Here is a 17286-nt window from a genome sequence, read left to right as displayed (position 1 = left end):
TTCTCATTCATTTTCACTAAACTAACCATTAAACTATGTAAGTAAGTGGTTCTTAAAACAGGGGTCAAAGTTTTAGGGCTCAAAATTTCCATTTCCTTACATTCCATTTCTCTTTGGCTCTAAATGAGCGAGTGCACTATGACACAATGTCATTAACAGCCCTTAGTAACCTCTGGTGTCCCTTACACCAAAATTAGCATCATGTCGCTTTGTGCACATTATACTATATATATAAGTACAGACAGACACAAACACACATGGACCCAGCAGCAAGCAGTACTGAAATCTACAGAATTCCCACCACACACACTCACAAACACACACAGACCCTTTAGCAAGGAGGAATGAAACCTAAAATATTGCCATTATATAAAGCTGACATATATCTTCCGGCTCTCAGCCGATGAGCAGAATAAGCAATGAAAGAGATGTGACGAGAGAGAGGGCTTACAGCTCAGGCTTCTCTTTAAATTAGTCTCTGTGAAGTTGGTTGAATTTCTTACAGTTGCTTCCTCACTGGAATACAGTAGCCTAACAAGACTGTATGAAGGACAGAAAGAAGGACACCTGAACAAAGAAGAAAAAAGGGATCATATGATCAGGTACAATATTTTAATATCCTATAAACACTGGTACAACCATTTTTGCTACACTGATGCATAAAATTGTTCAGCTGATAAAGAAATGGGAAAGGGGGAAATACAGTAAAAACTACTTGAGCTCACATTTTGGGTGGTCGCCAGGGCAGTGAGTCTATATGAGTTTTGTCTCAAGAATTGGTTTTAGCTTTAGCTAGCTATAATTTTGCAACCAAGCCATATTGGAAATGTCCCTCTACCTACATTTTTGCAAAACTCCAAAAACATACCTACATAAAATTCACTGCAGTTTCCAGCTGAAATGAGCACGAGTAGCCGTAAAACACCAACACATTTATTCTTTTTCACTCAAATTATGATTATAGAGGCAGATTATTCATTAAAAAATACTTATTGCTCTTTGCGCAATACTGTACTATGACCCGCATTAAAATGTGCTTTATAAGTACTAATAAACAGCCAATATCCCAGTAATATGCATGCTATTAAGCAACAACTTAATAGTGATAATTCATCAAATAAAGTGTTTTTCACAATTTTTTAATGCTTTTACAGCCACTCACTGGACATTTTACTTTAAAATGGTTGCAAAACATGCAAGAAGCAATGTAATATCATTTTACAGAAATGCCAGCATAGGAACGTTTTTTGTATCCTGTACAATTATTTTGGTATAGAAAAAGTATTTGCATCTATCATGCTGTGATTCATTTACAAATAACCATGTGAGTGGATGATTGTAGTGCATCCAATCGATCATTTGCATTGATCTTGCAAAGTAGTCGTTACTTACCAACCCTCACGGCAATTATGCAAAAATAAATGATCAAAATATTAAAGCTGCTTTTCCATGGTGATCACTGGCTGTCACGTTCAGTTGAAAATTTTTGGTTTATTAAGAACGAATTTTAGTTAAATCACATCAGGATTTAAACCAGTGTGCCTTTGCATGCTGTTAAAATTGAGGTCATGTGTGTACGCATGGAAGTGAATGTTTGGTGAAGACATGTTTGTGTGGTTATCGCATGAAAAGGTTTATTGATTAGGGTAGGGGTAAAACTTCAACAATCACAATCATAGTGACAAGCACAACGCATCATAGCACAAGTGAACAGCCTGAGAAGAACAACCATTGTGTTCTATTACAATCTCACTTCCTCTCTTTACAAGGTGGTATTCTTATACACCAGAGTGCATTCTGGTGGTGGTGGGGGGGTAGATTGGGGTGGGGGCAACTAGAAAGAGAGAGGGAGGGAAGGAGGAAGAGAGGGGGAGGAGGAAAAGGAAGAGTGTGTGTGTGTGTGTGTGGGGGGGGATTTAAACACTCCCTGAGATGGCCCAGTATTCTCAGTGTCCCACACTTGTGCTTTATTCCCACAGTGGGACAGGCACGAGGGGGCCTGTGCTGTATTTGAACTACAGTCTTGCTGGAGTGTTTTCTAAAGAGATACACTGCCATTTTTCTCCATCACTCAGTATTTCCCCACTGTCATACAGACATCAGAGCTGGGCTACGTCAACAGGACCCCGGGCCACAGAATAAAAGCCCACACTTTCATCTGAAGAGGACAAGACCACAGAACACTCAACCAAAGACGATCTCATAAGTCAGCAGTCAGACAGGTAATTCAGTTGTATACATAATTGTTTAAGAGATCTATGAGTCAAATAAGATTTTATTGGTTTATTTTATGGTTTTATTTGTGTCGTGATTTGAGGAACTGTGCAGAATGCTGTATTTTAAAACAATAGATTATTGGTTTTTATCTTTTTAATATTGAAATATTTATATTTTAAATTATTTATAACAAATATTAAGATACCACTGACTTTATTAATGTAGCCTACTAATTAAATATTAAGTTATGTAGAAATCTTTTTTTACAAGATTTTGCTTGTAGACTTTGCTACATACATTTTTTACATGGTCATAAATAATTCAGAAGAGTTTCAAATTAAGTCCTCAATAATTACATTTGCACTTTATGACATCATTGTTGCTTGATAATCTGCAGCCATTCTAATGGAACGATAATTTCTGATTAGCACTTATCCAACAGATGCTTTTGTCATCATAAAGGATTGTGATTTTGATTGTACTTTAGCGACAAACCGTCTGCCTGGTCTATTTTAAGTAGAAATGTGAATTAAAGTCAATTCACACGGCACCGACAGACGGCCACAGACACTTCGACGGGTTTTGTCGGATCAGTGTGTTACCCTGTCGGGGTCAGTTGGGGTCTGTCGGAGCTTGTTTTCATCGATTGAACATTCTGAATCAGATTTATAATGTCTGACAAGTGACGTGCTGTAATTTGGTGACTGTCGGCAGTGTGAATTGGCCTTAAGATCACCTGACCTGTGATTAATGTATAAGCAGTTTTATACTTATATAATTAGATACAGTGTTCCCAATTAACCTACACATAATGTCATTTAATTAAGTATCAAATATATAAAAGTTGCAACTGCATTTTAATTATGTTAGAACTTTTTGCAGACCCAACTCTACATTTGTGAGCCATGTTTTTGTGTTAAACTTGTAGAACGCATTTTTATACACTGCTTAAGTGTCCAAAAACATGTTAAGGGTCACTATATGTTAAATATATTAGCTATATCTCTCATATCCCACTCACAAGTCATATTTACAAAGTGCAAAAGCCCTGTACAACATGTCAAGTGGTGCCTGGCTTGAATAATAAGACACTGGCTGATCAATACAGTTGCTTTGACAGTGAAGAGAAAAACAAAACTGCCATGTAAGGAAAAACATCACACAGTTAGCACCTGACAAGCAGAGAAGGATTGTCTTCATGGTCCATATGAGGAATCCCACTGGATGGCAAGTGATGTGTTGATATGTGCAGGTGTCAGTGTGTGTATAATGGGGGTTCTGCAGTGGGCAGCGTTGGGCGAGGGGGATTCACTTCACATGGATAAAATCAGCATCTCATCCTTGAACTCTCCATTGATTCAAGCGGCCTGTGTCAGTCTAGGAATGTCTGGCTTAAACAGTTGTTCTGTCCTTTGTTTTTAAAAGCACACATTTAGCATTGGTATGCAAGTTCAAGTCCAGCAACACACATGCATGCAGGTTTAGACTTCAATTGGAAGTGATGATAGTTTGCTTCCTCCATTAATAACTGATTCAATTTCCTTCACAAAATTCTTCTTTCACTGTATTTCCCCTGTACTTCAGTGCAAGTGCCATTGCCCTTTTAATTTCCCACTCCACACATGTAAACTGCAGGTTAACGCATATTTATGTAATGTCTCCATTCGACATTTTAACTGCTTTCCCCGGACACTGGAACTAAACAGCGTGAAATATGTATCTGTGACTCTACAACGTGTATGAATATTTAATTAGTTAAGCAAGTACACTTAACTTATGATTGGCTCTTTGTAAGATCCATCCAAGCACTACCTTGATTTATATTGTATTCATTTGACACTGCAAATTGTATAGGTAACACTACAAAAGTAGTGTTTTACTACTGTATATGGTTAATAATGGCCCTTAAACAGGGTTTAAAAAGATGTTAACTCAGGGTTAATTGCAGTCACAGCCCTTCTCTTTCACAGAGATATGCAGTCAACTACCCCATGGTGTTTAATAGTTTTCGTATAAATGGATGTTTATGACATTCAAGCATTAAGTTTTATTGATTGTACTGAGATAATATACAAGTATGCCCAGTTTACATACACCTATACTCACATAACTTTAAATTCCCCTCAGAGAATCTGTAGATTTAGCATTTTTGCTTAAACAAATGATATATATATATATATATTAGTTATTATTATTTTAGTACTGTGCTAAAGAAGCTTCATAACAGATGTTTACATATATTTCTCAAGACAAAATAGTAAATAATTTTAATAATATTGTCAATATTGTGAAACGTTATTACAATTTAAAGTAACTGTTCTATTTTCTATTTTAAAATGTAATTTATTCCAAAGCTGTGTTGACAAAGCTGAATTTTCAGCAGTTATTAGTCTTCAGTGTCACATGATCCTTCAGAAATCATTCTAATATTCTGATTTGTTGCTCAAGAAATATTTATTATTATTATTGTCAAACGTTAAAACAGTTGTGCTGCTTTTTTATGTAACATTATAAATGTTTTTTTACTGTCCCTTTTTTTAAAATCTATTTAATGTTTCCTTGCCGAATACATTTTTTTTTCAAAAAGACCCCAAACTTTTAAACTGTACATTTCTGTAGCAATAACTGCATTTATTCATTCATAAAAGCAATTTTTATGATCCATCTTATTTGAAAAAAAGAAAGAAAAAGATACACATCATGCAAACTTATAATCAGATCTATATAAACCACAGTGTTTGTCTTTGTGTCTTGCCTAGTTTACAACTCTGGTTATATTGGGATAAAGATGTGACTAGAGTCTGTGGTGTCATGCTGATTCTGGTAGTCCCTAACATCAGGTTAAGGGGAAAGGGCTTGAATAAATATTTATTCCGAGTTAAGGGGTCGGTCTCATGCGTGGGCATTGCAGAGCCTCTTATGGTGTGAGTATCCGTGTGCCCGCAGTGACATGATCACTGTGAGAAAAACCAGCATGCCATCACTTGCCAACAGTGCCTGGCACCTCTGTGAAGTGCTACTAGAATGTTTCAAAGGTGTCGTGGCAATGTTCCCAGCTTGTTAAACTGATGTAAATGGAAGCGCGAGGCTGCATGTTATTCTAAGTTTATTTTTGTTATTGAATGTTTGACATTGCCTTAGAGTCATAAAGAACAGCAAAAGAATCCTTGAGGGTTAAGGGAAGCTCTGATGATTCCGAACAAACTAAATCTCAGGAACACTTTTGAAAAGCTTCTCAGATCCTGATTCATTAGCACCTTTCCAAATCAAATAGTTTAAAAAGGCCAGAAAATGGATGTTTAATGCAAGTCATAACTTATGTAATGTTTGTATATACATTTGGAAACACCATTTTTATTTTTAACGTTTTTGAAAGAAGTCTCTTGTGCTCACCAAGCTTTTATTTATTTGCTCAAAAATACAGAAAAACAGTAATATTGTAAAATATTGTTAACATAATGGTTTTCTATTTTAATATACTTAAAAATAAAATGTATTTCTGTGATGCAAAGCTGAATTTTCAGCATAATTACTCCAGTCTTCAGTGTCACATGCCTTCAGAAATTACTGTAATATGCTGATTTATTATCAATGTTGGAAACAGTTGTGCTGCTTAATATTTTTTTATATAACCTACATACCTTTTTTTAAGTTTTAAAAAAAGAAAAGCATGTAACCAAATCCACTACCATTCAAAACTTTGGGGTCAGTATTTTTTTTCTTTCTTTTTTTTTGAAAGAAATCAATATTTTCATACAGCAAGAATGTGTTTATTGATACAAAAAAAAATGTAATTTATAGATATATAGATTTATATTGTTAGAAAAGATTTCTATTTTGAATAAGTGAATCCAGAAAAAGGTATTCAGGTTCCAAAATATATTAAGCAGCAACTTAAGCTTTATAATAACTGAGTATCAAATCAGCATATTAGAATGATTTCTGAAGGATCATGTGACACTGAAGACTGGAGTAATGATGCTGAAAATTCAGCTTTGCATCACAGAAATAAATCATAAAGTATATTAAAATAGAAAAGCATTATTTTAAATATGTGTATATTTTGATCAAATAAGAGACTTCTTTCAAAAACATTAAACATAGTAATGTTTCCAGACTTTTCCAGACCGGTATATATATATATGACCTTTGAGGTCAGTGACCAATGTCAAGTCTTTCCTTTTACAAATAAAAAATCATTTGAGAGCAGGTGAAAGTTCTTCCTGTCTGTCATTCATCTCACCAACTCGTGTGTGTGGACTGAAGCCCCATTGTTTGCTACCTTCAAGAAATACAGCAGTCTTTGACCTCTCATAATACCTCATGATAAGAGCTTTTTGGGTTTTACGATTTTTTGCATTAGCCAGATGAAAAATAATCAGCGCAAATGAACTCTTATCTTGTGTCGTTCTCTTGCTCTCTTTAGGAAAGTAAACACCCTTGCACTCGGAGACCCTAAGAGACTTGTTTCCTTTAAAGTAGCAAGTCTAAAGGAAATCATATTGTTTGAAATTGCTTCCTAAGAGAAGAAGAAAAGGAAGATGGAAAAAAAGGAAAATGTAGACAGAAGGAGAGAGAGCACACACTGGCAACAGAGATCGCCCAGTCAGTGTGTGAATCAGATGGATATTTCCGTCCTCCTGTTTTTTTCTTTAAATGTCTAAGATTCCGTTCCCACCGATGCCATTCCGAAAGGCTTTCGCCAACACAACATAGCACACGGGTTTGCTGAGTTCACGACACGTCACTGAATGACAGTCAATTCCAAAGCATCTGATGTAAAATACTTTAGATTAGATTTTAAAACAAACTAATAAATGCAAAAACTGGATAGAGCCTGGTGCTTTGCTGCACATAAGACAGATCATTGCATTTTCATTATTAGATCTGACACTATATACTAAGGTTTCATTGTTCCGTGAACTTCCCACTGCTCTTTCCCTTCAGTAGCTCATTTAAAGACCAGAACCTGACATGCACAGGAAATTAATGATGTTAAAATTCATCGTCTTGAATACATTTAGGTCAATCTCACAAAAAAATATTCGGGAATATGAACCACATGGTTCACATTTCACAAAATAAATAGAAAACAATAAGAAAAATATAATATGCATAAAGATAATGATAATAAAGCCCATTTAATACAATAAATATACAACAAAAGAGAGTATACAACAAAATAAGCTTCTTTGTATAAAGTCCTGTTATGTTTTTATTAGTGCCCTCTTTATTGTTTCTGGATTAACTTTCACTAAACATTAATGGGAGATCAGACATTTTGATTATTTTACATCTGCTAAAAAAATAGGAGGGCCTCCATTCAAACTGTCAGTCCATATTTGGCCATTCTACAGGAGATCAGCACAGCAGGACCGTCACCAGGGTTTGGTACAGGATGGGTGTGAGAGGGCAGTCAGATACAAACCCACACACACATAAACTTTAAAGGTAACTCTCTAGTGTGGCTGCAGATAGTGCTTCATAAAACATTTGAGGTTTAATGGGTATTCGAGTGACAACATCCTGTAAATAGCGTTAAACTGAAACCCCTTTCAGAGGAACCCTTAACTGGCGCTAAAGAAACAACTAAAACAGGCATGTGGAGAACCTGAGAAAAGATCAATGTGTGTGTCACAGCAAAAGACACAATAACACATTGTTGCATTGCTTTAACAACTTTTAAGCTGTTAGAATTTCATTTAGGATTAACAAAATCAATTTAGAGACATACAAGATGCTTTACGGAATGACTGGAATTTAAGAGTGATTTATTTAAGGGCGGACTGATGCGGCTGGACTGGAGTGGCATTTACGGAAATGAGGCAGCACTCACTGATGTTATTTTGGGAAACAGAGCAACACTGGACAGTGTTAATGTTAATGTCTAAGATTAATATATTGCCTGATACCTGAATTTATATTTTCGACACCTTTGAGAGGAACAGGGAAGAAACTTTTGAAGGAGTTATATTTTTTACTAGTATTTTACTTCATTTAAATAATATAGAATATACAGTATAAAAAGCATCTCTTGAAAGTGTTTGTTTTTGCTCTCAAAATAAAATCTAAAATAAATATTATTTTTATTAAAAACTGATGGAATGACTTAGTTTAAGAGGAAATAAATGGTAAAATAAGTTGTTTTGATTAAGACTTTAGCTTTCTAGATAATTATTTTTTTCTCCCTTTTTGGCCCTAACAAAATGGTGGCCTTTATACCAAATACTAATTTTAAAAAAGTTATTCATTTACCTCCATAAACCGCAAATGATAAATATTTTTTCTTAAAATGTAAAGTTATTGCCAATTATCCCAATTAAGGCCCGTTCACACCAAAAACGATAATTATAATGATAACTATATTAGCGTTCACACCAGCGGAGGATATCGTTCCGTTTATTTTAGGCGTGCACTGCAGTTTTGTCGTCTGCTGCTTTAAATGCTCGAGCTCTTTAAAGCAAGATGGAATCTGATTGGCTGTCAATGTTCTTATCATTCATTATCTGTGAAAAATCTGTTCTGAAAGTGATTCCAACGATATCGTTTCTCTGTGCCGTTATCGTTATAGTTCTGGACTCTGCTATTCTTTTATATTTAGAACGATTTTTAGAAAATCTTTAGTGTCATAGTTATCGTCCTTGGTGTGAACGGGCCTTGTACCTAAATAATATAAAAAATAAAGAAAAAAGTCTTAAAGGGGACATATCATGAAAATCTGACTTTTTCCGTGTTTAAGTGCTATAATTGGGTCCCCAAAGGCATCTACCAACCCAGTAACTTTGTCTTCCCTTCTGACGTAGGAAGGGGATCTTATTATAATATTACCGCCCCTTAATCTGCACGTTTCCACCCACGGACGCCGCCATTTGGTTTTCGCAAGCAACAACAGTGTAACCAGTTCTAACCAAATGACAAAAGTTTGAGCAAAGCATGCAAACCACTCTGTCGTTGGCTGCACAGAAGAGAACAGCACACTATGTAGAGTCCCAGCCTCAGAGGAGACAATAGAGCAGCGGATTCATTATATTTTCAACGCAAATCGCCCAGAAACAGATAAATCAATGTAACTCCACAACAACTACTTATATCCAATCATTCAGAAACGTCCAGATGTAGTCTAAAAGTTGCAACCTCTTCCTGAGTCTCTCTGTAAGGCTGCACTCCACTACTGGTTATTTCTGAGATTTTGGATGAGTGAGATTATTCGCGTGTTTTGTGTTTTGTTATTGTATGTATCCGAAGCTTGTGTAAAGGATCGGCCGTCAGAAGCGGGGAGCAGCGGCTCATTTTCTTAAGGGACACACACAAAAACTGAGCGTTTTTGCTCACACCCAAAAGGGGCATATTTGACAAGCTATAATAAATGGTCTGGGGGGATGAAATTTCACAGACACATTCTGGGGACATAAATTTATATTACATCTTGTGAAAAGGGGCATAAAATGTCACCTTTAAAAAGTACTAAATAGAAGAAAAAAAAAACAGTCTGGTTTCTCGGCTGGTCGCATTTGTCTGGATATCTTGTTGTTATGTTGTTTGAAGTCCCCGTGAACTGGAAGCTGCAAACGACTTTTCTCCAGTGTTGTGACGTATTTCCAAGTGAAACGGAATATTAAACAGAGGGCAGGGATTTACTTTAGCACTCCTCCTCTCCTTCTCTGCTCATAGCAGAGTAACGGTTTGAGGCGAGTGGTTCATCGTTTTCAACCCAAGCCGTCAAACTGACGTCATCAGAAAAGGAACGCCATTCCAGACCGGAAGTCACTTTTCAGAATTTGATTGAAAGATTACCACGGCAAACATTTTTTTTCTGTGAATTAACTTGCACGGATTAATTGTTCACCACAAGACTAGTAATATGTGCTAACAAAGTATAGGGTCCATTTTGATTTCATGTTGACTTTAAATGACTTTAGTATTTGTCAAACTACACGTAGAGGAACAGTGACCCCTGTCATCTCGTTTGATTTGTCTCTGTGATGAGAAGTTCAGTTAGTCCCTGCAGTGTCCTGAAAGACACATCACTCACACAGGGACAAAACAGAAGCACAAAGGCTGGCATACGTGATGTAGTTGGGAGACAGCTGCAGAGTGGTAAAATGATCACCCTATCTAGGCCTGTACAGGGTCATTCAGAGGGGCAGTTCTCAGGGCCCTTGGCATCACATTGCCCTATACCCTGCCAAGACCACTGTTCCCATCCCACCCAAAAAATGGGACAGGCCAGACTAAAATTAGAACTGTCACCCCTGTGTTTAAGTTCATAGTGCTCCCCTCTCAGGCCCTACTGTAAATATACAATATAACATGACACACAGAACGGGAAACCTCTGGAAAAATTTAAGTGCGTCACACACACACACACACACACACACACACACACACACACAAGACGTCAGTTTTGGGTTTAAAAATTAGTTGGGATCACTTGTAGAGCTATGAGGGAGTTTATGGGGAGGCATGTAAAGATCGAAACAGTATAAGATTGCAGCCAGTTTGATTTGATCTATTTATTGATAATAATGCACCCAAATAGTGATATCTCATATAGCCTATTAAAAAGTCTTGATTAATGAATGACGAAAATATCTCTCCAATCAACAACACAATTAGCTATATATCGCTCCTCGGCCTTATGGCTAAGATCAAATGTAGCCTAATATCTGTTTATTATCGGTTTATTTTAATAAAAATATATATATATTTTTGGAGCAGGGAATAACCAACAGAGCAGCGCCATCTGCAGACTAAGGAGAGCCACGTTCCATCATCTACTCACATGCGTCCATCCTCCATCCCTCCACTCCTTCACTGTGGGAAATCATGGAAATGTGTCGTTCAACCTCACTTGTTCTGAGATTCTTCGATAATCTGGATTTCATCGATATATCGACTAGTCGGAAGTTTTTCTCTTCATCTTGTTAACAACAAGCAGGCTTGATGACGGACTACGATACTTCTAAAAGCTGATTGGCTTGTGGTTACCTCTCTCACAATGATTGGTTACATGCACGAGACACATTTATATTGTTATTGAATAACAAGTATATACAGTACATGAACAATATATCACCATGTATAAACCGTTTTTAACTAACTAATTAACTAACTAACTAACTAACTAACTAACTAACTAACTAACTAACTAACTAACTAAATACTTTTGCTTGAGGAAAAAAAACAATATTAGCCTACACAAAAACATTAAATGAGATGCCTGTACTGGCTGTACAATATGATAATATTGTGTTTTTAAGGGCAAGACTGATTCAATATAATGAAACTTATTTTTAAATACTAAAAAGTATGTGTCTTTTTCCAAGTGGTGCTCACTGCAGAGTCAAATGACGTCTCTCTAGATCAGTGGTTCCCAATCCTGGTCCTGGGGACCCACAGCTCTGCACATTTTATATGTCTCCTTTATCTGACACACCCAGTTCAGTTCATAGAGCTCTTTCCTAACGAGATAATGATCTGAATCAGGTGTGTTAAATGAGGGAGACATACAAACTGTGCAGAGCTGTGGGTCCCCAGGACCAGGATTGGGAACCACTGCGGATATGGGCAGAGTTATGGTGTGGTGGGATATTCCAGCTCCACCCATTAGGCCCAATTCCATTCAGATATGGGAAGCTGGACTTCATCATTTTAGAATAAGTAAACGACCTTGCGTCATTTGAAAATGTATTCTGATTGGTCAGTTTAGTACTTGCTTAACAACTAGCGTTGTTAAATGGGACGGTCTAGCCTACAGAGTACTGTTCTTGTCACCTAGTAGTAGCAACTGTGACAGCTGCCGTTGATGAGTGGCAGTAACGTTTGTATTGGACTTTTTAAAAAGTTATATTAAACAAAACAGGGTTCACAAACTAAAGTCTAAATATGTTCACCATGGTCCATTTCTTTATATAATAAAGAGTATAAACTATATATAATCGCATCTTTGTTAGATATAAGACAACATTTGAACCGCTTTAACGTGTTTTTTCTTTTTTTTCTTCTTTTTTTTGTATCATTAGATATTTTAGCTGGAAACCCAATACTTATACATTTAAAAGTGTAATTCGAAAATTTCTCTCTTAAAAAATCCTGAATGAATTCTGGGGAAGGATCCATCTGTTGGTGTTGTATCCTTCATTGCACGGGAAACGAAGGACACATTTGGAGGCCTTCAAATTTGGACAGCTTTCGTCGCGCCGATGTGACGCAATGTGGCCTTTGAAGGATGCAGCCTCTGAATTGGGATGCAGCTTCAGTCTCCACTTTCATTATATTCAGCAGCAATGATAATCCATACATTTCAAAAAAGCTGAAAATGCATGACTTTTGACAACTTGCTAAAACTGATCTTGATGCCAATCTCATTTTTTGTATTTATTTGCTTTCTCTCTCTTCTCTCTCTGCCTCAGTAGCGCTGCCGTGGAGTGATGGGGGACTGGAGTCTCTTGGGTAATTTTCTGGAGGAGGTGCAGGAGCACTCTACATCAGTGGGGAAGGTCTGGTTAACTGTGCTGTTCATCTTCCGTATCCTTGTTCTGGGCACGGCCGCAGAGTCATCATGGGGCGACGAGCAGTCCGACTTCATGTGCGACACACTACAACCCGGTTGCACGAACGTCTGTTATGACCGAGCTTTCCCTATTGCCCATATCCGCTACTGGGTGCTGCAGATTGTCTTCGTATCAACACCATCCCTCATCTACATGGGCCATGCCATGCACATCGTTCGCGTGGAGGAGAAGCGGAAGCAGAGGGAGATGGAAGAGAAGGGTGAGGAGGGAAGAGGAGAGAAGGAGTATTTGGAACACAAAGAGAAAGTCGAAAATACAAAGACAATGTTCCGCCTGAAGGGAGCGCTGCTGCAGACATACGTCATGAGTATTATAATACGCTTGGTCATGGAAGTGACCTTCATTGTGATCCAGTATATGATGTACGGCATCTTCCTGAATGCTCTTTATCCTTGTAACATGTCACCTTGCCCCAACCCTGTGAACTGTTACATGTCCCGTCCAACAGAGAAAAATGTCTTCATTGTGTTCATGCTGGTGGTGGCAGCAGTTTCACTGTTCCTCAGTGTGCTAGAGCTGTATTACCTCGGATGGAAACAGTGCAAGCTATGTTTTAGAAAATACGCTGTCAAACATGCTAATGACGTCAAAAGCAAAAACAGCAAAGTTGTTTCTGTTGTCCAACCTGGCAAGACAAGTATTCCGATGGAACTGCCTGAGACTGCTCAGCCACGTCCCTCCCAAACCTGCACCCCACCCCCAGATTTTAACCAGTGCCTAGCATCAAGCCAACGTCCAACATCACCCCCACTTCTTCATTCTCACCATCTTCATCACATCCATCAAACCTGCCAGCCTTTCACAAACCACCTGGCCCACCAGCAGAACTCCGTCAACATGGCCACCGAGCGGCATCATCACAGCCAAGATGACATGGATCCTGCTGAGGACTTCCTGCAGATGAGCTACGGAAGCCCTGAAGTCCCGGGTGAGATGACACCTAGCGCCCCCTCCACGCCATCCTCCCAACCAGGATCCTCCAGAGACAAGCGCCGGTTTAGCAAGACCAGTGGTACTAGTAGTAACCGGGTCAAACAAAGTGATCTGGCCGTGTAGGCTGGGTTACAGGATGTCCCAGAGGAAGAGAAGCTGGGTGAACTAGCCTTAAGATGAGAGATATGGATGTGAGGGGTGTGTATGTGCGTATAAGTATGCTTGTGTGTTGGTACTATGAGATGGAATATTTCATTCATTTGGGCTTAAATAACACTATGAATAAGAGGATAATGGATAATGAGAGGAAGACAGAGAGAGAATCTGTATCAGAGAATTTAATATGGTTTCGTTGAAACTGTTGTCGTAATTGTTAAAGTGTATGTAGATTTTTATAGGGTGGGATCAAGTGATCCTGAATAAAAGCCTGTTGATATAACCGGATGAATGAATGGATGGATGGATGGATGAATGGAAGATGAGAGGACTACTGAAATAAATTGGTGACATTTACAAGATAGCACTGAATAGTTTTGCACAGTGTTAAGGTTCATATTTTATGATTAATGTTTTTGTGGTCTGTAATTCAATACACTCCAATCAAGCATGGTTTTTGAGCCCAAAAAAAAGCATTAATGCACTTAAAACATATCTTAAAAACATATCTTAATAAAAAAGGAGAAAACTTTGCACTTTGTACAGGCAACTTTAAAGAAGAAAAAAACATGTCATGTGTGTTTTTTTAAGGTTTATACATTTTATTAGCAATAACATGACTACAGAACAGAGATAATGTGAGTATGCTATATATTTACTGAAATATATGTGAAATAAATAACACTGAATTGTATGAAGTGTCTTATTTTATATATTTTATTGCAATCAACCAGGGATGAAAATATGTATGAATTATTAACATGAGTTATTTATACAGTATTGAGGCTGTACTTAGATTTAATATCAAAATAACTCTCCAATGATTTTGATTAGGAGTTTGGTATTAAGGTTAATATATTTACAAGATAGCAATGGATATGTATATGCAACAGAGGCAGCTAGTGAGAGGTAAATTATTATTATTCAAGGTAAAACCTCACTCTCCTGATCTCAAGAGCTACACTAGCAACTGACGTTAGAGACTGCTGTATTTAGTGTCCTTGTGCTCCCACCCTCTATGCTGGAGATGCTTTAATGTCCTTGTTAGTGTGCCTGCCTCCCATGCCGGAGATGCTGGTTCGAGTCCTACTCGGAGAGGGGGCAAGTAGGATTTTTTAGGATTCCAAGTAGGGGTTACATTGGTGCCAAGACCCAGATGGGAGTGAGGTTTAGGGGGTGAGTGTAACGGAGACCAGCTAATGAGAGCTGTGCAGGTAAAACCTCACTCCCCTGATGTCAAGAGGCACACTAGTGACTGACATTAGGCATTATATATTAACCTCAATGCCAAAATCCTCAAATATTGATTGCTATAGGTATGAAAGTGCCTTGGAAAATCAAATCTTTAGATCAAAAAGAAAAGAGAAAGAAGGCAATAGGGCAAACTTTAAAGCTCTTTATAGAGCTTTAAAGATTAATCATTTGAATTTAGCATATGTAATGGCATTACTAGCCCAAAGACAATCATTTTTATTCTTCAAATGTTTTTATCACTTTAGCACTTTCATAGATGTCTGTAATATGTAGACCTAAATGAAGTAGGCCTATTCCATTAATGTCATCTAGTCTTGGGTGGTTCTTCAACTACGGGCACTTTTGGCCTTGTGAACTTGATGTAAAAAAAAGTGTTCAAATCAAAATTGTCACAGTCTAACAGTTAAATATAACTAGTCTAGTTTAATGATCCATAAGAGAACGCACTTACATTATAAGACAAATTGGTGTTTTTTGACATATTTTCCGATCCGCACTGAACAAATGTCATTTCCATCACATGCAAATATTTGATTATTATTTAAAATTCTTATGATATACATAATTTCTCAACAGTGTAAAACCACTTCCACACATAGTTTTACCAATTTATACCTATATTGCAATTACCATAGATTTGTGGATTAAATAAATAAATTGTCATGAGGCCCAAACACAAAGCTTACATCCACCACAACCTGAAATATAATATTGCATTGGTTAGATACATTTCAGAAAAATAACTACTTGTGTTATTACATTAAGTGGAACCTTATCCCATAAAATATGCAGAATTTTTTAATGAGTGATTAGAATTTTGTACATATTTTTAAAAAAGTTATGAGGTGGTGGAAATGACTGGGTGTTGTGGAAATGACAATGAATGGACGTCCATGTAGAAAAACAGAAAACATTTAGTTGAAACCCATTTAACAAATCATTAGTCATTAGTCTGTTTGGTTCCATAACCAGATGAACAGTTACAGTCTTACTGTAAACAACTTTAACCACAAATAGTGAGACCTTTATCCAGTTGACCTCCGCAGCATCTTAAAAATAGATGAAAAGGCATTTAAACAAATATATATTTGAATAAATACATTAGTGTTGTACATTTCAATAAATAAAATATTCATATGTAGCCACTCAATCTAAGAATTCCACCTTGTAAGCATAAATGTCATTTCCACCACACCTTTGTCATTTCCACCCAAGAATAATGTGGTGTAAATGTGGTGGAAATGACCGTGGTGGAAATGATAATCCTACAGTATTTTGTAAAAAAATCCAAGCTAGTATTACATATTAGCTATGAATTGGTAGTTAGCATTGCATGCATGCAAAATACATCTATTTGTGTTAAAAAATCAATTTATTTACAAACTCATTTATTGTTACGCCATGTTTGGAAATGACATACAATAAAAATATTTTCATTTTAAGCAACATTTACCTTGAGTTTTCTTATCCAAGTTGCTGAAGAAATTTAAAATCTCCTCCATGTCAGACATGTGCTGTGATGTCATTGTTCATCTCCATTGAAACTACCCAAACAATCTTTCAAAAAAACTTTTTAAAGGGACATTACAGCGTTGTGGTGGAAATGACGGCAATACTGTGGGACAACTACATTTTGTATATAAAATCACATTAATAGTTGTCTGACCTTAAATACCTCAATTATGTTTTGATTCTTTTACTGAAACTTTATTCAGTCATAATAAAAAAAAAAGATAAATAACTTTTTTACACTTCTTTTTCATTATTGAAGATCAAAAGTCTGGGTGTGGGACAAGCACAAAACAGCAATATTTGCATGTATAATGATGTTTAAAAAGGTGAAAAAATCATCATAGACTACCGGTAAAAAGTTCCTAAAGTACTTTCATTGTAAATTTAACTATGAAAGTGTTAATTTTTCAAAATTAAATGTTTTTTATAAAATATGATCAAAGGACATGAAAGTGCCCGTAGTCTAAGAATTGCCCTCTTACAAAGTGTCATTCAACATATCTGTCAGAGGGTTTCAGAATAGCCTACAAGAAAATAATTCAGACTATTCAAAGATTAGGCCTATTGTTCAGTCTCCTGATGTAGTCTTTTTTATTTTTACAAGTAGAAACAAGACTTAAATATATGGCAGAGGATTAGA

At 36.7% G+C, this 17286-nt stretch overlaps 1 protein-coding gene across 2 annotated transcripts; it reads left to right on the top strand.

Moving 5' to 3' along the window:
• Positions 1–1929: 1929 nt before the first annotated feature.
• Positions 1930–15232, top strand: gja5a (gap junction protein, alpha 5a). Of its 2 annotated transcripts, none has more exons than XM_081367855.1 (2): positions 1930–2222; positions 12630–15232. In XM_081367855.1, exon 2 carries the CDS (start codon positions 12648–12650, stop codon positions 13845–13847), a length of 1200 nt encoding a protein of 399 aa, XP_081223981.1. In that variant the 5' UTR covers positions 1930–2222; positions 12630–12647; the 3' UTR covers positions 13848–15232. The 2 variants fall into 2 exon arrangements, with proteins under 2 accessions (XP_081223981.1, XP_081223982.1); XM_081367856.1 differs by having other exon boundaries at positions 12633–14573.
• The last annotated feature ends 2054 nt before the right edge of the window (positions 15233–17286 follow it).

This window comes from Scardinius erythrophthalmus, assembly GCF_964197995.2.
Source record: "Scardinius erythrophthalmus genome assembly, chromosome: 6".
Lineage (NCBI taxonomy): Eukaryota > Metazoa > Chordata > Actinopteri > Cypriniformes > Leuciscidae > Scardinius > Scardinius erythrophthalmus.
The sequence above is the reverse complement of the archived record's forward strand: the minus strand, read 5'-3'. Positions and strand labels throughout refer to the sequence as shown.

Bases quoted from the DNA above. Each gene is read 5' to 3' on its own strand.
- gja5a (XM_081367855.1), top strand. From the start codon at position 12,648: ATGGGGGACTGGAGTCTCTTGGGTAATTTTCTGGAGGAGGTGCAGGAG.